General features: G+C 37.9%; 1 protein-coding gene across 6 annotated transcripts in view; it reads right to left on the bottom strand.

The window, feature by feature from the left end:
- Window positions 1-22,340, bottom strand: part of reln (reelin) — a 395,806-nt gene that overhangs the window by 69,928 nt on the left and 303,538 nt on the right. For all 6 annotated transcript variants that reach the window (XM_062981720.1, XM_062981721.1, XM_008111538.3 and 3 more), the window contains 7 exons: window positions 19,616-19,821; window positions 19,089-19,260; window positions 17,110-17,310; window positions 10,862-11,097; window positions 4,335-4,492; window positions 2,716-2,923; window positions 1,148-1,224 (listed from right to left, as the gene is read on the bottom strand). In XM_062981720.1, coding sequence (XP_062837790.1) covers window positions 1,148-1,224; window positions 2,716-2,923; window positions 4,335-4,492; window positions 10,862-11,097; window positions 17,110-17,310; window positions 19,089-19,260; window positions 19,616-19,821 — 1,258 coding nt within the window. The remainder of the gene's footprint in view (window positions 1-1,147; window positions 1,225-2,715; window positions 2,924-4,334; window positions 4,493-10,861; window positions 11,098-17,109; window positions 17,311-19,088; window positions 19,261-19,615; window positions 19,822-22,340) is intronic.

Raw genomic sequence — 22,340 nt, 5'->3', positions numbered from 1 at the left:
ATGAGGGCATAAAATTTTAAAATACACTAACTGGTTTTAAAAAAATATCTTCCTCAACTTCATCTCTGTTAAGTCCTTTCATATATGGAAATAAATACTATTTAATTATATTGGAAAAAGCAAGTACCACAATCAAAGTAAAAACAGTCATGATCTATTAACATCCCCTGCAGTCAAATACATATATGTATGTATGATCCCAATAGACCCAAATTTATAGGCAAGAATTTATCTTACACTCATCATAGCCCATCTTGTGCCTCCCATTTCTGTTTATTATCTACTTTTTCCTATTTGTCTGAGAAAGAGATAGAAATGTTATACAAGCCAATAAAAATTTTCAAGTGTTACATCAACATTTGAGCAAGAAATCTGGCCAATATAACTAATCCAGCTCTGCTCATGTTGTCTACAAATATTATCGAAGTGTTCATTATAAGGAAGTCTTCGCAAATAAGAGTTGTATGGAAAAGGCACCCTAATATGCACAAACACCAATCATGCAAGGTTTGTGTTTGCATATGTGCAAAGGCTTCTTCACTACAGATGTCTGGACTTTCTGCATGGACATTAGGGGCAGGGAAAGCTAACAGCATGTTTTTATGGCAAAGTAATATGCTTCCCACTCATACGCTGGTGGAATTCAAGAGCATTGCCACAGGCTTATATAAAGGTTACAGATGCATAACACTATCATGGTCATAGACCTGCCTCTCACAAATATATCGAGTTTCCAACATGTTGACTATCTGTTGTGAAATGTTAAGACAGAACAGGGCTCTGAAGAAAAGAGGAGCAAGACTGCTTCAGTGGCTGAATAGAATAGGATTAGCACCTTCCCACATGTTCCATTGAGTGTTCAACTTTCTTTCTTAGGAATAGCAATTTTCTCAAGAAACAAAATGCTGCAGTCATTGCAAAGTTGTCCTGATGATTCAGCCACTGAGGTGTATAGTGAGTGCAATGGACACTTGCCTTATATCCACATAGACACTACTGATGACCCTTTTTTGCAAAAATAAGAAACAAGTAATAAGACAATAATTTTAATTTTAAAGGGCAACAATAATTTACTTTCTTTATAAAAAAGATTGTGTCAGTAAGAAATTTTAATTATGTTAAATCGTTGAAATTAATATTGGTTTACCTTCATTCCTGGCTTTCGGTTTGTTGCAGCCTATACCAATGGTTTTGCTTCCAATCTGTACATAAAACTGAACCAATCTGTTAATAAAAATATTAAAATCTGAGCTTAGATAAAGCATGGAAGGCAATGTTATTAAATGCTGTTCCCCTATTACATGAAGATTTGGAAATTATTTGAAGGGAACCTCTGTTCAGCTATTCATTTTTAGAATAGAATAGCAGACCATATTTAATTGCATAATAGTCACACTTTTTCTCCTGGGGGCTTGCAACTATTATGAGAGGAAAATGCTTGCAACTACCCTTTGCTGTCAGCTGAGGGAAACCCCAGAGCTGCAAAGCCACCCATGCACCTGCCAGGTGAGAGCTAAGAGACCTCCCTTGGCTGCTGCCAGACAAGGAAGGTCTCACAGCTCTCTCCGGAAGGTGTATGGGCTGGTGAAAGCTATGGGGCTTCTCTCGGCTGGCAGATGAAGGAGGCTGTATAGCTCTTGTTTTCCCACATGCACCAGAGGGCGAGAGCAACAGGGTTCCCCTTTGCTGAAAGCAGCTGAAGGAGGCCTCACAGCTCTTGCATCTTCACCCGACCATGCACCTGCCCCTCAGAGCTACAGAGGCTTCCCTCATCTGGAAAGGCCCGTAGCTCCAAGGGTTAGGCGCATGGGTGAGGAGGTGCAACTATTATGCAAGGAATTTTCAAATCCCAAAACCAGAACCACAAAAAGGGGGGCATGACTATGATGTGGTGATGACTATGATGTGATGAAATACAGTATTCTATTTTTAAGAAGTTTAGCAAGTTCCTTCATTTGAACTACAATCCTGTGCATTTTGGCTACAGTCCTATATGTGGGGATGAATAATAGAGTTCAGTGAGAAATGTCTAAGAATGAAAGCGTAGGAGTACCCTGTATAATTTCATAAGGCACTCATAACTTCTTTACAGTAGTATAATATACAATGCTAATATAATAAAGGAGCCCCCAGTGGCGCATTGGGTTAAACTGCTGAGCTGCTGAACTTGCTGACCAAAAGGTCAGCAGATCAAATCTGTGGAGCGGAGTGAGCTTCCTCTGTTAACCCCAGCTTCTGCCAACCTAACAATTCAAAAACATGCAAATGGGAGTAGATCAATAGGTACCACTCCGGCGGGAAAGTAACGGCGCTCCATACAGTCATGCTGGCCACCTGACCTTGGAGATGTCTACAGACAACGACGGCTCTTCGGCTTAGAAATGGAGATGAGCACCAACCCCCAGAGTCAGACATAATTAGACTTAATGCCAGGGGAAAACCTTTACCTTTACCTAATATAATAAAATAGTCTGCTTTGTTTGAACCTAAATGATATCAAATCTGCCAAGCCTCATTTTATGGGGAAAGTATGCCAGACAGACATGACTGGACTTAACGCCAGGGGAAAACCTTTACTTTTATGCCATGCAAATCCTTTTCCATTTGAGAAATAGCTGACCATTTTTCTTATCACCATCCCCACACAAAACAAATGGCAAGATACAGTAATACTGCATGCCTTTAAAAAAATTCAAAGCAAAATACATAAGTGACCTGATGTTTGTGGTATCCAGAGGATAAGTTCTTGCTTCCCTTTTACCAGGTCCATTGAAGTAAAGGGATTTTCCATCACTAAGTATTCCACAGCCATTTCCAACCTGTCCTCCAGTTATCTTGTACCAAAGAGGGCTCAGCTTTCTCTCAAACCGGTCAAACATCTCACTGTGGTTCGGTACATTGGACACACAGGTCCCATGTGAGGCTTTGAGAAAGGAAGAAAAACGTATGTGGGAGATTCTTCATTGAAACTATATTGGGCAAGCAGTATTTCATGATCCACACACAAAAACAGTCTCAAAAAATCTTGGTGTCTTAGTTTTTGGCCTGTTCTTGGAGTTATTTGGGGTGCTGATTCAGAAAATTGTATTGGCTAGACTGCATCGGCTTTAGTTTCTTAGATATGGTTATTTGGTTCTTTATGGGCATGCAAATGGCGACTGGTAGATGCTCAAAAACTAAAACGGATAGGGGAAAACATTTTTGGAATCCTTAGATCAAATATAACCAGAAACAAGGTCTTACATTTGAGGCACCAAAATGTGTGTTGGTCAGTGTTAGCTTCTTCTGGGAAAACTCAGGGATGAACCCAGTCCAAACGTTTTCATTTCTCTATCATCCATCCACTTTGTTTGCAAACACCTCATGCTACTATCTTGCTACATACTGAAACTTCCTCTCCAGCTATGTGTCTTCATGATTGTAGTTGTTGTGTGCCTTCAAGTCATTTTTGACTCATAGTGACCCCAAGGCAATTATATCATGGGAATTGAAGGCTAAGAGTGTGTAACCTGCTTAAGGTCACCTTGTGGGTTTCCATGGGTAAGAGGGGAATTGAATAATGTCTCCAGAGTCATTATCCAACACTTAAACCATTACACCATACTGGCTCTCAGCTATGAGATTATTCAAACTGAACAGTTTAAAAAAATCAGTTATGTTAGGAGATCATGCTACTGCTTGATAATTTTTTGATTTTAGAAGAGGTAGAAGATGTAAACCTTTAGAATTTACTACTCTTTCACTTCTCAACTATGTCTCCAACATGAAAGAACATACAGAGTTGCTTTAAATGATTTTCCTCACATTGTATATATGGGGAGATCAGATACTGCAATAGGAGAATAACCTATCCTTCCCCATAGAATAGCTCTCCAAGTTAGGTTTATTGTTGATGAGAGTTAGCAGAAGTACCTCAGCTATTTCTCTTTTTTGGAAAAAACGCCGAATGATATATGTGTGTGGCACTAAATGAAGCAGAAAACCTGCATGGAAATAGTGCTACTGGGCACAACATTCCTAATGCATTCCAATTTTGGAGATTGTTATGAGTGAGGTTCTGTTGGAAAAATGGCAGCAGTACTATAAGTGTTTGCCAGGAGATGTGATGGGCTGGATTTCTGTTCTCTCTCTCTGTCAAACAGTCAATGCAAATGCTGACTGCTTGGGTACCAGTCAACTTGCTGTGCATATGAACAATTGGTTCAGGATTACAGTGTGCTGCCAGACAGTTGCCAGTTAAAATGTCAGGTTTCATTATGCCTTCACCAATTATACACACAGTAAAATAAATGACTGATGTCTACAATAATTTTGTATAAAATGTAAAGCCTTACCTGTATAGCCCAAGTCACAAAAACAGACCCCAGAAATACAGTCTCCATGGCCATTGCAATAATTGGTACATGGCTCTGAGATGTACACCCCATCCAAACCAAAAGGAGGCACACTCTTCTGTGAATTGCTTTCTTGGATCCAGCGGAACCTGGTCTTACTGGAAAAAGAAAAATCAGAGGCTGAATGCTAATGCTGGTTTCTTTCTTTCTTTAATGCTGTATTTTATGCATTTTAAATTGAGACACTAAATTTCCAGAATAAACCTTCTAATAAATATATGGCCACACAGACACCAGATTTTGTAATATTAGAAATTAATGTCCAAAGAGACATTTTTAGTTTATATGCTATCATTGCTTCCATTAAATATTTAATGTTAGGTAATGGTATTCCAAGGTGTACACATAATGTATGCATAGATACATTAATATATGTATGCACAATAAAGGCCCACAACCAGTATAAAATAAATAAATAAATTGTGAGCCATTAAAATGATGGAGAAATATTTTACAAGTTTATAACAAGCCTAAATATAGGCATACAAGCTGATTTTAAATGGGATATTCTCTTAGTCTGGTTCAAACAATTTTCTTGATCTATATATATAAAAGAGTGATGGCATCACGGCAACCCACGAAACAACAAAAGTACAGGCCCCCCAACCTCGAAATTTGACAACACAACCCATCACCCATGCCTCAGGGTTGATACAACAAAAAGAAAAGAAAAATAAAGTCCTAATTAGAGGGAGAGCAATAATTTTTTTTATCCAATTGCTGCCAGTTTAGAGGGCTAATCTCTGCCCACTTGGTTGCCTAGCAACCAAGGGACAGCCAGGTTTCAGTTAGGGGACAGGCAGATTTAGGCCTCACTTAGACTTCTTCCACAGATTATCTAATTTGCACTGGATTATATGGCAGTGTAGACTCAAGGCCCTTCCACACAGCTATATAACCCATTTATAATCTTATATTATCTGCTTTGCACTGGATTATCTTGACTCCACACTACCATATAATCCACTTCAGTGTGCATTTTATACAGCTGTGAAGAAGGGGCCTCATATAATCCAGTTCTAAGCAGATAATATAAGATTATAAATATACAGTAGACTCTCACTTATCCAACATAAACAGGCCGGCAGAACGTTGGATAAGTGAATATGTTGGATAATAAGAAGGGATTCAGGAAAAGCTGGTTAAACATCAAATTAGGTAATCATTATACAAATTAAGCACCAAAACATCATATTATACAACAAATTTGACAGAAAAGGTAGTTCCACGCGCAGTAATGCTATGTAGTAATTACAGTAGAGTCTCACTTATCCAACACTCGCTTATCCAACATTCTGGATTAACCAACGCATTTTTGTAGTCAATGTTTTCAATATATTGTGATATTTTGGTGCTAAATTCATAAATACAGTAATTACTACATAGCATTACTGCGTAATTAACTACTTTTTCTGCCAAATTTGTTGTCTAACATGATGTTTTGGTGTTTCATTTGTAAAATCATAACCTAATTTGATATTTAATAGGCTTTTCCTTAACGCCTCCTTATTATCCAACATATTCGCTTATCCAACATTTTGCCAGCCCACTTATGTTGGATAAGTGAGACTTTACTGTACTGTATTTACAAATTTACCAGTAAAATATCATAATGAATTTAAAACACTGACTACAAAAACATTGATTATGAAAAGGCAGACTGTGTTGGATAATCCAGAACATTGTATAAGCGAATGTTGGATAAGTGAGATTCTACTTTGATATGAAATAATTTCTAGGATAGAATAATGCAGAACAATATAATCTCTAAAACTGGACAGTAATAAAGAAATAAAGAAATAAAGAAAGTAAATAAAGCAAGGAAATTGGAAATTCCACAAAGGAATCAATCAGGGCCAGCTAACACCTCCCAAGAAAGGATTCTTCCAGAAAGGAAGCTGAGAAGGCAGTGAAGCACTATGTATTACCAAAGTCATTATTATTACTATCATTACTATCATTACTATTATTATTATTATTATTATTATTATTATTATTATTATTATTGTGTTGCGGTCAACCGTGAAAATGAATACAATCTGGCTCCAAGTATTCAAAAACACTAAAATCAGAATATATAAAAATTAATGTGGTATAATAAAACAGAACAATACAATCTCTAAAATCAGAACACTAAATAAAGAACAACACTCTGAAAATAGGGGAATTCCACACAAAAAACAATCAGGGCCAGCTAACACCTCCCAACAAAGGATTCCCATCATCAAAGTCTGTCCAATCCTCTGTTTTCTCAGGGCCACAGACAGTAGAAGCACATAAAATATCGCAAACAACACCACTCTGAAAACAAGGTAATTCCAGACAGGAAACAATCAGGGCCAGCTAACACCTCCCAACAAAAAAATCACTCAGGGAGGAAACAGCTAGGCTTTAAATCTGCAAGGCCATTACATCCTAATCATTTTTCCTAATTGCAGCATTCATACTTGCCTCCAACAGACAAAAAAAAAAACCAATCAGAAATATTGTATATTCACAACCTTTAGGAAATAATATCCCCTGATGGCACAGCATGTTAAAGCGCTGAGCTGCTGAACTTCTGGACCGAAAGGCCGCAGGTATGAATTGGGGGAGTGGACAGAGCCCCCACTGTTAGCTGCAGCTTCTGCCAACCCAGAAGTTCAAAAACATGTAAATGTGAGTGCATCAATAGGTACTGCTCCGGCGAGAAGGTAACGCCTTTCCATGCAGTCATCCCACATGACCTTGGAGGAGTCTACGGACAACGCTGGCTCTTCGGCTTAGAAATGGGGATGAGCACCAACCCCCAGAATCAGACATGACTGGACTTAACGTCAGGGGAAAACGTTTACCCTTTACCTTAACTACCACCAATTCCTCAATACTTTATTTCCCATACCACCATTCTTCGCCACAGCAACGCGTGGCCGGGCACAGCTAGTACCATATATAATCATGTATAAGTAGTGCTGGAAATGCTTATTCTTGACTCAAGAGGCTACTGAGACCTCATCTTTATTTATTTATTTATTTGCAGTATTTATATTCCACCCTTCTCACCCCAAAGGGGACTCAGGGCGGATCACATTATATACATATAGGGCAAACCTTCAATGCCCATATACACATAGAACGGAGACCGAAATAGACAGACGCAGAGGCAATTTAACCTTCTCCTGAGAGGATGTTTGATTCTGGCCACAGGGGGGAGCAGCTGCTTCATCATCCACTGTGATGGCACTTCCTCATTCCAACGTTGTAAATTAGTTAAATTTGCCTCCCCACTTTATAAGTGGTACCTTATTTCCTACTTGATAGATGCAACTATCTTTCAGGTTGCTAGGTCAGCAACGAGCAGGGGCTATTTTTTTTTTAAATTGACGGGTGCTCATCCCGCCATGGGCTGGCCTCGAACACATGACCTCATGGTCAGAGTGATTTATTGCAGCAGGCTGCTTACCAGCCTGCACCACAGAGCTTCCTTGCTTTGGCTCAGTTTTGTGCACACAACCTCAGTCATTCACAGCCAGCCACTTTGTCTGCCTGGTGCTCTTCCCTGACACCTCTGAGGAAGCAAGTGGGCTAACTGTGATTGGGAAAGGCAGAAAAAGATGAAATCTCAACAGGCTCTGGAGCCAAATATTTATCAATACCAGTAGTGTTTGATCACCATTCAGACTGATTCCCTCCCCCTGGTGCTGCTGTGGTGGCTCCAGAGACTGCTGAATTTTTATACCTGCAATCTCTGGTTCTGCCATCCACAGCTGGCCTCCTCACTGAAGTTGAGGAGGAGAAGGAGACAAGCAGGCTGGTTGCAGACAACTGCAAGTGGGTGCATGCAGTTGAGTACATCTGGGAGAGTCTACTGTAGAAGAAGTACTGACCTCCCGTCAAGTCTTCATGCCAAGGAAGGTTAGTGCCACCATTGCTGCCATTTTCCTGCCCAGATATTCAAAAAGTCCAGATGTGATGGCAAAGCACACAAAGACACTGTTTTGACCTGAGAATAAGCTGATTTCTGTTTTTTGGGGTCAATTTTTTGGCAGGTAGAGTGAACCTCACCCCCCCCCCCCCTCCACTGTGTCCTTGGATATGCTTGTTCTGCCCCCAGATGTCTTCTTAATGCAAATTTTTCATATGGGATTTATGCATTAAAGTTAACACTAGTAAGCCCAAATTGTATGGTTGACACCTTAAACACAACCCAGGAACTGGCCATGTAATTCCAGGCTATATACACTGATTTATATGTTCCTGTTCTGTGTAATTCCATCTATGCATAGAAGTGCAGCAGGCCCAAAGTTCAGCCATTTAGTTGCAATCCTCCTCCCTGTTCTTCAACAAGTTTCTCATCAGAGAAGATCACCTGAACTGAGCACTGTATTTGAATCCAAAAAATTAAAGAGGTCTAGAGAACAGTCATGACACCAGATGCAGTATAATCTTTGACATTAAATGGATGAGCCTGGTCTGTACTTGGATAGAAGAGAACCAACTTGAATATCCATCTATATTGCTCTGAGCAGTCTGGAAGTAGAGGATAAATATTATAGAGCAATAGTCCTGAAATACATTAGAACTAATTCCAATACAATTAATAGAGCTACAGTAGAGTCTCACTTATCCAACACTCACTTATCCAACGTTCTGGATTATCCAACACATTTTTGTAGTCAATGTTTTCAATACATCGTGATATTTTGGTGCTAAATTCATAAATACAGTAATTACTACATAGAATTACTGAGTATTGAACTACGTTTTCTGTCAAATTTGTTGTAAAACATAATGTTTTGGTGCATCATAACCTAATTTGATGTTTAATAGGCTTTTCCTTAATGCCTCCTTATTATCCAACATATTTGCTTATTCAACATTCTGCCGGCCCATTTATGTTGGATAAGTGAAACTCTACTGTAATTCTAAAGTGGACAGGTTAAGCATCAAGATATAAATCCATCAGATATGTGTATAACAATTACAATGTTGACACTCTGGGAGGCAAACAACAGTATCCCATCTGTACTGGCAACGAAGTATAATTATGTCGATTGGCTTTCTTTTGGGGTCAGAATTGTTGCTTCATTTTTGCTGCCTATATTATAGGACATAATGAGGGACTGGCTGCCTCTATTGATTTGAGGCTGTTTGTGTTGGGCAAAGCAAACTCGTTTGTGTCAGATTTGTGAGATTTGGCACTTGCATTTGTTATTTAATTAGGGGGAAAGTACTTAAACTACAGTACACAGTGATTATCTGATTTATTCTCACCATGAAGACACCAGCTCCTCCTGCTACACAGTATGCCATGAACTATAAATGTTTGCAAAGGATAACAGAAGGAGGCAGTCTGAAAACATGTACACAAGATAACAAAATAGCTTGGCTGTTCTGCTGAAACAGAGAGGTGCAGAAAATAAAAACTCATTATATTAGCATGCACGGTGTTTGTTTGTGCTCTGGGATGAACTCCCAACCCAGCTCTAGGGCCCCCTTCCTTGCTGTCCTTCTGTCAGCAATCAAAGAGTTGTCTATTCTGACAGGCTTTTGAGAACTGGATTAAAGGCTTTTAAGAAGACGCTGTATTGTTTGTAATCACATTGCTTTCAAACTGCATTTTTATTGTAACTTATATGCTTTCAATTGTTTTTTCAATAAAAAGGTATAAAGGAATCTAACAACATGTTTAAGACCGAGTGAAGAAATTTCTACCCTTTTTTGCATTTTATGAAATGGACTGGAGTCCATGAAAACTTCATTTAAATATTTATTTTTTTCTGAGTTAGTATCCAAGATGTTGCATGATTCCTTTATATTGTTTTTAATGTTATTGATAGTTTAATTTTGTTTCAATGCTGGCCTTTTGTACATTTTAACATTTTAAGAAACAACTGATATAGATACAATTGATGTAAAAGTAAACTTTTTAAAAAATCACATCAGATTATCTACTCTGGAAAGAGACTTTGAGAAGAGTGGGGATTATTATTCTTAGTGTTTCTATTTCTGTTTGCAACTCCAAGTGGGTTTAACTATGTTGGACTAGAAGAGGTGCTTTGTACAGAGGAGTGCTTGATAGCAGCTGACAACAACACAGCAACATTGCACAGCCTGATGCCCTTCTGTTTCTTATTCAACCAGAGCCAATTGTTTATGAATTTAATCCTATAGATATGGTTTATGTTGTTATTTCAGCTGAACTCTCTCAAGCCAGCCTTACTGAAACAGCTGGTCAAACTAAAGGAAAATACTATATTAATAGTACTGTAGTGTTTGCCGCAGTATGCTACAGTTTACACATGTGAAAATTAATTTTTAGAACAAAACCTAGGACCTTCCTTTATTGTAATAGCTGTTGTTTTTTTTCGTGTCAGGAGTGACTTGAGAAACTGCAATAGTTGTTGTAAGAATACTAAAGTAATAAGATTGGTTCCTAGATGGTTATAAAAATAAAACCAGTTAGCATCCAAGAAAGGCAAGAATACCTGGCTGCGAGAGATCTTGGGATGACAATAGTAATTCTTGTCCAGTCCTCAAAGTCTCCTGTGTAATACATAGTTGGCTCAGTCAGTTCTCGGGAGCTTCCTTCACATCCTTTGACCCCAGGGGATGCTGGGTAGCAGCCCTCCTTCACCAATGACCAGAACAGGCCAGCATCATGGGAATACTGAAGGAGCACAGGAGCAGAACCAGTGAACTGGTCTGTACAGCCTATGTTTAACTGCAAAATAAAGGAAATGAAAATAAGATAAAAGCAGTGAAAAAGGATGTAAAGGTCATATGCGATATATCTTTACTGATTGATTGATTGATTGATTGATTTACAATTCATGTCTGGGCATGGACAGATCAGACTGGTTCCTGTGCGTTCTACATGTATGCATTCATAACTCAATTTCATTCTGCTTATGCTTTGATCTCACACATTTGAAGGTAGAAACTTTTTTTGTGTTGTACACATTTTATTCTGGAATACACATTGGTGGACACATTTCATCCTAAATCAAAAAATGTTAATGAAAACATCCATATTCGTTCCCATCAGAATTTGGAGAATTTTCTAATGAATAGTACATGAGAAGAATATCCATAGCAAAGTGCATGAGGTCTATTAGATTAGATTAATTACTGAAATATATATGCCAGATTTCTGTCACACATCATCCAAGGGGCTTATATAAAACATTTTTAAAAGTTAAAACAGTCTACCATTCACAATGCAATCTTACACGTGCTCACCCAGAGACAATTTCTACAGTGAACTATCTTGCTTTCAGGTGCATAAGATTGTGTCTCTAAATAATATAACATATTATATGACTTTAGTACACACATCAGAAAATAGTGACCATTCCCAGGCAGCAGAGATGTTCAAATCATCTTGGCAGGATGAGTAGTCTCAGCTGCTTTGCCATCTGCCAGATAGTTCGTTGTTTTCCAATCAAAAATAATGGGCAGATTTTTCTGATGTAGAATTACAATTCTGATGTAGAATTACAACTTAAATTTCACAAAGACATCTACTGACAATCTTAATAAGAATCTACTTGCCAAGTATTCACATACTGACACTTTGGTGGAAAAATTAATTGTAAGTAAGAAGACAATCCCAACATCAAGCACAGGAGGCAATACATTGTAAAACAATAAAACAAAGGATATACTACAATACACAATTATAGTACTTTTCTATCAGTTTCATTGCCTTGGAGCCATGGGATTTTCAGTTTAAAGCACATAGAACTTTCTGTCAGAGAGCTCACTATAGAATTCTAAGCACTTTTCCAAACTAAAAATTTCAGGATTCCATAAGATGGCAGTTAAAGTGGTATCAAACTGCTGTAATTACACCATATAAAGATACTCAAAGCAGATACAATATTTCTTTGAATATATACATGTGGAAGTAAAAGGGAAATAACACTTCATTGCCAAAGAAAAGCTAGGATTTGGTCTTTATTGTATTTTCCTATTATATTTTGTGGCTCCCTGTGATCTTTAGCACTGTGACATATGAAGAGGTATGTTAACTAAAAGCTAGTTGTGAAACTAAATTACATTTAACAAAACTCTACTCCACAACCATATTTCACCCAAAGTATGGCATAATGTTCTGTTCTGGATTGGTATGTGTTGTGTATGTCTGCCTGTGCCTCAAACCTGGCCAAGGGAAAGATCTCACCAGGAAGGGGAGAGGGTGCAGAGAGCAAAGGGGTATGTTAACCCATTAGCAAAGCAATGAGATGGCTGGGACATTTTCCTAACTCATTCATCTGGTTTCCAAACCTCTGGGTGAAATCCCTAGATTCTAAGTTTTTATCCTGCCCTTCATTATCTGTGTAATCAGCTAGTTCAAATAGGTCTTAATAATCACCATGCTTTTTAGAATTGTTTAATGAGAGACACCAACTGAACTGAGCAATATTTATTAGTCAGGCTTCAGCTACATAAGGCAATATCTGCAGCTTGATTTAACTGGCTATTAACCCTGTGGAAATTCAATGCTAACGCATGAGTAACCTGTCAAACACAGAACAAAGAAATATAGATCTGAGTGAAGCTTCTTGTTATATAAGTCAGTGCTTCTCACTGCACTGTGCATCTTCCTCAGACGGTGAGAGTCTCTTTACACTCAATTCTCTATGAGGTGGCAAACCTGTGTCTAGATAGTATCACACAAGACTATATATTTTACAGTTCAAAATGTAAAACAAAGTAAGTCTTGTTAGTCCTCAAGATAAATATCAAACAAGAAATACATTTATTAAGACAAGATCAAAAATATGCACAGACCATTTAGAATTCTCAGTTAGACAGCTTGAATGCATCACCATATTGCAGTCCCAAAGATTTCACAGGTTGTTGCCATACAATTAAAGAAAAATATAGTGTGGGAATAATTGGTATCTATATTAAGCAGAGTACAGCAGGGATAGTGCAACATGAATTTGTGGTAGAAACAGCAGAAATTACTCTAAATCGGTGATTCCTAAAATTTGGTCCTCCAATTGTTTTGGACTTCATTTCCCACAACTCCCAACAGCTGGCAAGCTGGCTGGGATTTCTGGCAGTTGAAGTCCAAAACACCTGGAGGACCAAAAATTGGGAACCACTGGTCTAGATGCTTTTCTTATGTAATAAAAGGGAGATAATTTATATTTGTTGTCTCAGGAAATCAATCTTAAGAGAATAAAAGAGACTGGCCAAAAAGTTGGCTTATAATTATTAAGAAGAACCCTTTCCAGTAAACTAACATCTGTTACTGAGTTAGGACATCATGGATGTTCTTTCCAGAAAAGGGGAAGAAAGAGTAATGTCTGCAGGTAAGAAGTAAGCAAAGGTTTGAGAACACAGAATAAAGAAAGACACAGGGGTGAAAACAAAAGATAGGTTTTATCTAAACTAGGCATGGGCAAACTTTGGCCCTTCAGGTGTTTTGGACTTCAACTCTCACAATGCCTAACAGTCGGTAGTCCAAACATTGAGGGCCAAAGTTTGCCCAAGCCTGATCTAAATTCTTCTCACTCATTAATAACTTTAAAGGATTGATGCCTTTTTGCTTACAATATATGGTGATATATTTCCGTTCTTGGAAAGGTGAAAACCACCACATATATAATGGATCCATGCCCCTCTTGACTTCTAAAGACAGCCCAAGGAGAACAGGCTGAGTGGGTTATAGGGGCTGTGAATGCCTCACTATAGCAGATAAGGTACCCATCTTGCATTAAAAAAGGCTGTGGTAGTGTCACCATTGGAAAAATCCTCCCCGCATCTCATCATAATGGAGAACTATTGGCTAGTATCCAATTTTCCTTTCCTGGACAAGGTTCTAGCCACGTAGTGGCCTCTCCTGGATGAGGCAGATTACTGAGATCAATTTCAATCTGTCTTCAGACCTGGCTAGGGCACAAAGACAGTTTTGGTCATCTTAGTAGATGACGTATGCAGGGAACTAGCCAAGGGGAGCATGTCATTGTTGGTTCTCCTAAACCTCTCAAGCCCCTTCCACACAGCTGAATAAATCCCCACAATATTTGCTTTGAACTGGGATATATGGCAGTGTGGATTCAGACATTCCAGTCCAAAGCATATATTGTGGGTTATTCTGCCTTGATATTCTGGGTTATATGGCTGTGTGGAAGGACCCTCAGTGGCTTTTGAAACTATTAACCAGGGTATCCTTGTGTGGGTTGCTTCTCTGTCCTTTCCATCTGATTCCAAGGAAGTTGTCTCTGTGTTTTCAGAAATGGACTGGATAAGGATGAACAAACTGAAACTGAAACTTACTCCAGCCAGATGTGTTACATTCGATGGCATATTATATTCAAGTAAACACAATTGTTTTATTGTTTTAATAAACATGTTTTAATAATAAAAAATAGAGCATAAATTAAGGCAGATCAGGGAATAGGAATTCAGCATGTGCTAGGTGGGGTTATATTTTCCCTGAAATCTCATGTATGCAACTGGATGTACTCTTGGACTTGGAACTAAGCCTGGATGCCAGGTTTTGGCGGTGGCCAGAAATGTGTTTGCACATTTAAAACTAATGCATTAGCTGTGCCTATTCCTTCAGAAGTCATATATGGTTACAGTGATACATGCCTTGATTATATTCCATTTGGATTACTATAACACACTCTTTGTGGGGCTGCCTTTGGAAACATCAGTACTTCTGTAGGTCCAAAATGTGTGGCCTGGCTCTTGACTAAGGTTGGTTACAGAGTTCCACTGAAATAGTGCATGTGAACTGTGTGTTTTGTTTTATTTTATCTTTTTTAAAAAATCTTGATGTTTAAAATCTATTATATTATATTTACTCAACTCTAATGCTTTGATTGGGAATTGTGCAAGGGTGACGGAGGGGTGTGACTTCCCAGTTTGCCTCATTCATATTGTGACTGTGCTGTTGGGCACATTACATTCAAGGGCAATTCTATTTTCTGTAATGTGTACCTTTGAAATTAAGGTGCACATTACATTCAGTGGCACATTATACTAGAGTAAATACAACTGTATAAGACATGTTATAATCTGTTTCTAAAAATAAAGATGGAGTATAAATTAAACAGAACAAACAAACAGTTCATTGTGAATGGGCTCTAGATCTCTTCATTGAGGAGGTTGTTAGAAAACAAGGGAGAAGGGTGTGAAAACAAAGGAGATAATCCAACAGTGCTGTACTTATTAACTTTATATGGTTAGAGGAATAAAATAGAAGGGAAAATGGTAAACAGACTGAAAGACTCCACCTAGAATCCTCCTCTATATGTTTTATGAATTTATGTGAATATTAAATAACAATATGTAGTCATATAGACTACATATCATTATTTAATATTCAGCGCCCGCTGTTAGCTCCAGCTTCTGCCAATCTAGCAATTCGAAAACATGCAAATGTGAGTAGATCAATAGGTCTGGCAGGAAGGTAACAGTGCTCCATGCAGTCATGCCAGCCACATGACCTTGGAGGTGTCTATGGACAACACTGGCTCTTCGGCTTAGAAATGGAGATGAGCACCAACACCCAGAGTCGGACATGATTGGACTTAACATCAGGGGAAAACTTTACCTTAGTCATATAGACCCACACCACAAATGCATTCTTCATTATATATTACAAAGTTCACATATATAGTATGTTTTCTTTGAAGGATTTTTATCACTGGTTTTGTGAACTCTCTCTATAGTTATTACTTTATATTAGGAAAATACAGTACAGCTACCAAAAGCACTTGCCTTAGTCCTAAACTAGTGTTAAAAAGATAACCATTATACACTTTGCTATTGTCCCTGCATTGGACACTTTAGCACACGATATCTTTTGTCAAAGAAGGGAAAGGAAAAGCAGTAGAAAGAAAGAGACTTCGGACTGGATCACCCTTTTGGCCACAGATTAACTATCTCATAGGATTTAAAGACATCTCAGTTGATGTTTACTACAATATTAATATAACTGTAAAAACTGCTTTGGTATATTCCTTCACAAAAGCAAATTATACATGCAAAAAGCCCCAAGTAATGTTTAATTAACATTAGGAAAAGTCTACAATAAATGTAAACCATAGTGATTCTCAGCTTATATACCATGTTATCATGATAATATCAAAACAGAATGAGATTATTTTACAGATCTCCATACTATTTGAAAAGCTGTCTGTAAACATATTATATCTTTAATAATTCTTCTTGTAAATTATTCAGTGCCTGTATCCACCAATTATGTAAAGACCGTGTATTTGTGGTTAACTCATTAAAATTCTATTACAGTTAATCCCAAGTATTCTCAGTGGTCTTTTATTATAAACGCAATCACATTTTGATTAGGATTAAAAAAGCAGCCTATGAAAGTGAAATGTGTCAAGTATTACATTATAGGAGTAATGTGGTAACCATTTCCTTTTGACATCACCTTGCTCATCCAGTAACACATTTTGGTGATCATGTGTGATGGATAGTTAATATGGTTATATCTAATTTCACTTCAGATTTTACTCCATTAATCTACTGTTTCACTGATCAGGATTCTACCACCTCTTTGGGCCTGAACATCTGTCTATTTGGGCACAGTATAAGAAGAGAAACAAAGGAAAAGGGTTTGCTATAACACACTTCTAAAAAAAGGGGTGTTCCATTCTGGGGTACAATTAGAAAAATATTTTGCAAATACAACATTAAGAGCTCCAGGATCCTGTGTAGTTAGTGAAATTAGTTTCCTCTTAATTCAAACCTTGAATTGAAGAACATATCCTGGTTTCAGTGTTAAGTCCCGTGTCACTGCAAAGCGATCGCCATCTGATCTCCCAAATATCATTGCTGATGGAGTGGCAGAACAGTAGGTTTCATTTTTGGGCATCCCTTCATTAGCCAACATCAGCCAGACACTGAGCTGATTCATCGGATAATCAAATGCTGGCTTCTCATAAAAGTTCTGATGAAAACAAAAAACAAAACACAGAATATGCTTCATCATTACTATTATAAGTAGAACTTTATTGTCTGGCCTTCATATTACGTTAGCTCAAGTGCTTGGATTTAAACAGATTGAAGCTGTGATCCTCAACTCCTTTACATGGTAATTACGAAAACCAATTAGATTTGGAGCTGGTTCACGGTCCTTCCATGTGGATTTCTGTGCACTGAGTTACTATACATTGGCTGAATGGTGAACTGATCACATGGAAAGTACTGCATTAAACTGAACTGAAAATTCTGTCTACTGTGTTTTTTCAATTTATCACTTGTTCTCGGGTGATGTGTGAGAGTTTTTAATCAAGGTGTGAAGAATAAACATGCTTAAAAAAGAATGGACAGCTGGAAAACAGAAGAAAAACCAACATACATTAAATAACCACAAGAGAAATAGCAGGTTAGTGACAGCCTGCATTTCCAATGATAGTGTCATGTCAAATTCACTCCAGGTGTTAGTCTGAAATTTAAAGCAGATATCTGAAGTGCTGAGCCTATTCAGGGAACCTTGGATAATGTTTTACAGCTTAAACTAAAATCCTGAGAAGACCTGAGAATCTATTATCATCAAAATCATCATCCACCATGCAATTGGTGAACGCCACAATTGCAGATAATGCAATGTGTCTATATTTCTTATTTCTGTTATTCCCAAACAACATCAAATCTAATAAGCATCATACAAGCAACATCCAATATAGACTCATTGCAACTAGAAAACTACATCTCACCCAGAAGATGGGAAAACAATTGGATGCAGTGCATGGAGAAATAATTGCAAACTCCCAAGTCAACCCTAATTGCTTCAAAAGTGAAATAAAGTTCAGCCTTCACTACTTTTTTCATAGTTATGTGTTAAGTCTCCAAAATTATAGAAAATTTGGCACTTGTAGGCAGACCTCCATTGTTACCAATACATGTAAATTAATTGAAAAGAAACAGAACTAAGAAGGAACTGAGATAACTGTATTTACTCAAGTATAATGTGCCATCGAATGCAATGTGCACCTCAATTTTGAAGGTGTGGATTACAAAAAAGAAATTTGCTGTTGAACGTAATGTGCCCAATTTATTAGGCTTACATGTGAACAGGAAGTCACGCACCTCAGTCAGTCTCATGTGGTACCAAAGTGGCCTCATTCATTACGCCTTCAAAATGTAAGGTGGAGGTTTAGAAGGCCTTGTGAATTAAACTATTTAGGAGGTGCCTGCTCTTTCACTCACTCTTCACTTTTTGCCTCCCTGATGACAGGCCCAATGGTACAGGCAAGGTTGTGCCAGGGAGGCAGGTAGCGGAACAGCCAATAGGTTGGCTGTTCCATCAGGTCAAGCTCTTGAGCTGCAGGCCAAGGAGAGATCGTTGAGCCAGGCGAGGTGGGGAAGCTGAGGAGTGAGTAATTGACCTGACAGGAGAGAGAGGATGAGGAACAGGTGATGGAAGCCGCTGCAAGGAGTCTGCATTCCCCAGGCACCAACAAAGAAAGGGCAAGAGAGCAGGGAGTGGGTGGGATAACGTGCACAATTCCAACATGCCACTGAATCTAATGCACACCTCATTTTTGGTGATACAATTCAGTTCAAAAAGGCTAGCATTAAGCTTGAGTAAATATGGTATTAACTTCCATCTGTAGTAAAAAAAAATTACACACTGGAAATTGAGGCTGGAAGTTTGTTCTGGCTTTCCAAAATCGTGCTAAAAGTGTCTTCCATTTCAACATTGGACTTGAACTAATATATTACCTGTGGTAAAGTGGGGTTAACAACTGGGATGATCTGTTTCAGTTTTTCAGACAGAATAATGATGTCATCAATAGCCCACTGGTCATATCCTTCCCCTGAAAACACTGGCTGCCACCACCGGAATCTAGTGCATAGAGTCTTTGCAGCAGCAGGAAGCTCAAGGTAGACAAATCTAGAAGCAAAGATTTCCAATATCTTTAAGAAGGACCAAAACACACACAAAAATATAAATATACCAAGGATCCTGAGGGTGAGCATATAATCCACAATACATATTTTAAGTTTCTCTGACATAAATAATGGCTACTTGCTACCAAACAACACAAAACATGTCACTTGAGACATAATAGTTTAGCTAACTAGTAGAGATAATTTGAGCAATGAGGAGTGTATCAATAAGAGTCCTTTTAACTCACTTGTCTAATTGGACATTATTCCTTACACTTTTTCTATTTCAGTCCTGGAATTAATGGACAACAAAGGCACAATGTAACTTACAAATGTCCCACCATAGTCTGAATTTTTACCTGGATTTGCTGAAGTCAGAGAAATACATTTCTGCCAGTAGATGCCAATTGATACCTCCATTGTTACTGTATTGTAACAGCACACCTTCTTCTCTGCTATCTGGCTTGTTGCAGGAAGGACTCTCTCCACCGATCTGCATGTAAAACTGAACAAAATCTACCCACGTTGTGTCTAAATCCAGGCTTACCAGTTGCCTCTTTCCGGCCTGTGATGTACAGAAGAGAAAGATACAGAATAAAACTATTCAGATTCTTATTATTTGTAGAGCCAAATTTTGTTGTTCAAGTCATTTCTACCTGATGGAAACCCTAAGGCAGGGGTCCCCAAACTAAGGCCCGGGGGCCGGATGCGGCCCTCCAAGGTAATTTACCTGGCCCTCGCCCTCATTTATAATATAATATTTTTATATCCGTTTTAATAATATAATATATTGTATATACATATAATACTGATAATAATATTATCATTTTATACAATACAGTACTAACAATAATATCATATAATAATATTAATTATATGTTATATATTACATATAATATTACAGTATAGTGGTATAGTTCAATATAGTATAATGCTAATATTGTGCTATGCTAATAATATAATATATTGTATGTACATACAGCTGCTCTGAGTTCCCTTCGGGGTGAGAAGGGTGGGATATAAATGTAGTAAATAAATGTAGTAAATGAATAAATAAATAATTTTGGACTTAGGCTCGCCCAAAGTCTGAAATGACTTGAAGACACACAACAACAACAACAATCCTAATTAACCTGACTATCTCATTGGCCAGAAGCAGGCCCACACTTCCTATTGAAATCCTGATAGGTTTATGTTAGTTAAAATTATTTTCATTTTTAAATATTGTATTGTTCTTTCATTGTTATTATTGTTGTTTTGCACTACATATAAGATATGTGCAGTGTACATAGGAATTGGTTTGGTTTTTTCCCCCAAATGATAATTCGGCCCCTCAACAGTCTGAAGGATTATGGACCGGCCCTCTGCTTTAAAAGTTTGAGGACCCCTGCCCTAAGGTGAAACTGTCATGGGAATTACCTGGTAATATTTATTTGTGTATTTGCCATTTCCTTCTGAGGCTGAGAGAATATGACTTTCTTAAGGTCACCCAGTGGATTTCATGGTTGAGAGAAGATGAAAACCCTGACCTCTGAGTCCTAGTCCATCATTCAACCACTACAAAATGCTATCCAAATTACTTGCTATTTATTTCAAAAGTATGGGACATTAAACAGAGTTGAATTTTCACAGGAAATTATAAACTATGAGACAACGCAGCACAAATATGGAGATCAAATCCATTTAATATGACAATACCAGGAATAAAACGGTGAGTAACAGATGAAAATTTATCTTTTGAATTCCAGTTGTCCAAAGAACTATTATTTTATAGCATAGGTTGTCAGCATATGTTCCAAATGGCAAAGGCCTCTGCAAGCAAAAAAATCAATGATATTGCAGACAATGGCCACTTTGAATGTGATGGATCACATATTTTAACTGTCCTAGGTTCAAGCATTGATGACTCCAGTTAAAATGATGAAAGGTCTTAAGATTATAAGAATTTTGCAATGTTATTCTCTGGTGAAAAAGCATTTACAAAATTCCTGCATTAGAGAAAATTTTATACAAAAAGAAGCACTTTAGAAGAAATTAGAACAAAAATGTGGATCAAATGCATATAATTTTTGTGTACTTTAAAAAAGCATTTGCAATCTCATGTGGAAATGGGACACAGCAAATGGTGAATGGGGAAAAGTAAGTCTTTCTGCTCCTGATTCTCCTGTTCTCTCTGCATGTCATTTTACAGTAAAGAAGTGAATTATCAGCTTCTGCGCATAATGTTCAGTTAAGCCAGAGACTGGGAATATGTATCTGTCTCAACGTTGTTAAATGTCACAACCCCTTAAGCTCATGGCTTATGACAGAAATCCATCATAATGTGAGGAGCCACAAGTTCCTCATATCTGAGAGAGCATTTTGTAACAACTTGTTCGATGATAAAAAGTTACAAGAACTTAACATTTTCATCCAACTTTTCCGGGAAGACTTCAGAGCTGCCCACCTGTAATAAAGCTACAGGCCCTTATGAATGATATCTCGGGTGAGGGGAAGTAGGAATAGTTTAAAAATATGGGTTACTATTTGCTTGGTTCAGAGAAACTGCAGACAATGGCAAAACCTATTGAAATTTGGACTTAAAACTATAAGACATGTTTCATAAATGTCAGCAATCCGCATTGCGGTTTTTCACCTAACAGAAAAATTACTGTCCAAAAACGCTCCTGCTATTTGAATCCCTAACTTGCCATTTTCCTGTAATAAAATATATAGTCCTGTTAGTTTGTATAGCCGGGCTGTGGTGGAGGGGACCGGGCTGTGGTGCAGGCTGGTGAGCAGCCAGCTGCCAGCTGCAACAAGTCACTCTGACCAAGAGGTCAGGAGTTCGAGGCCAGCTCGGAGCCTGCGTTTGTCTCTATCTCTGTTCTATGTTAAGGCATTGAATGTTTGCCTTATATGTGTGCAATATGATCTGCCCTGAGTCCCCTTTGGGGTGAGAAGGGCAGAATACAAATACTGTAAATAAATAAATAAATAAATAAATAAATAAAAGGATCTTGGACCATCACCTTCAAGACTGAGAGAAAAAAGTTTGTGGCATAGATTTCTGTACATTTGTATAGATTAATTCAGTTTATCAGA

The sequence above is a fragment of the Anolis carolinensis genome, chromosome 5 (genome assembly GCF_035594765.1).
Source record: "Anolis carolinensis isolate JA03-04 chromosome 5, rAnoCar3.1.pri, whole genome shotgun sequence".
NCBI classification, from domain to species: domain Eukaryota; kingdom Metazoa; phylum Chordata; class Lepidosauria; order Squamata; family Dactyloidae; genus Anolis; species Anolis carolinensis.
The sequence above is the reverse complement of the archived record's forward strand: the minus strand, read 5'-3'. Positions and strand labels throughout refer to the sequence as shown.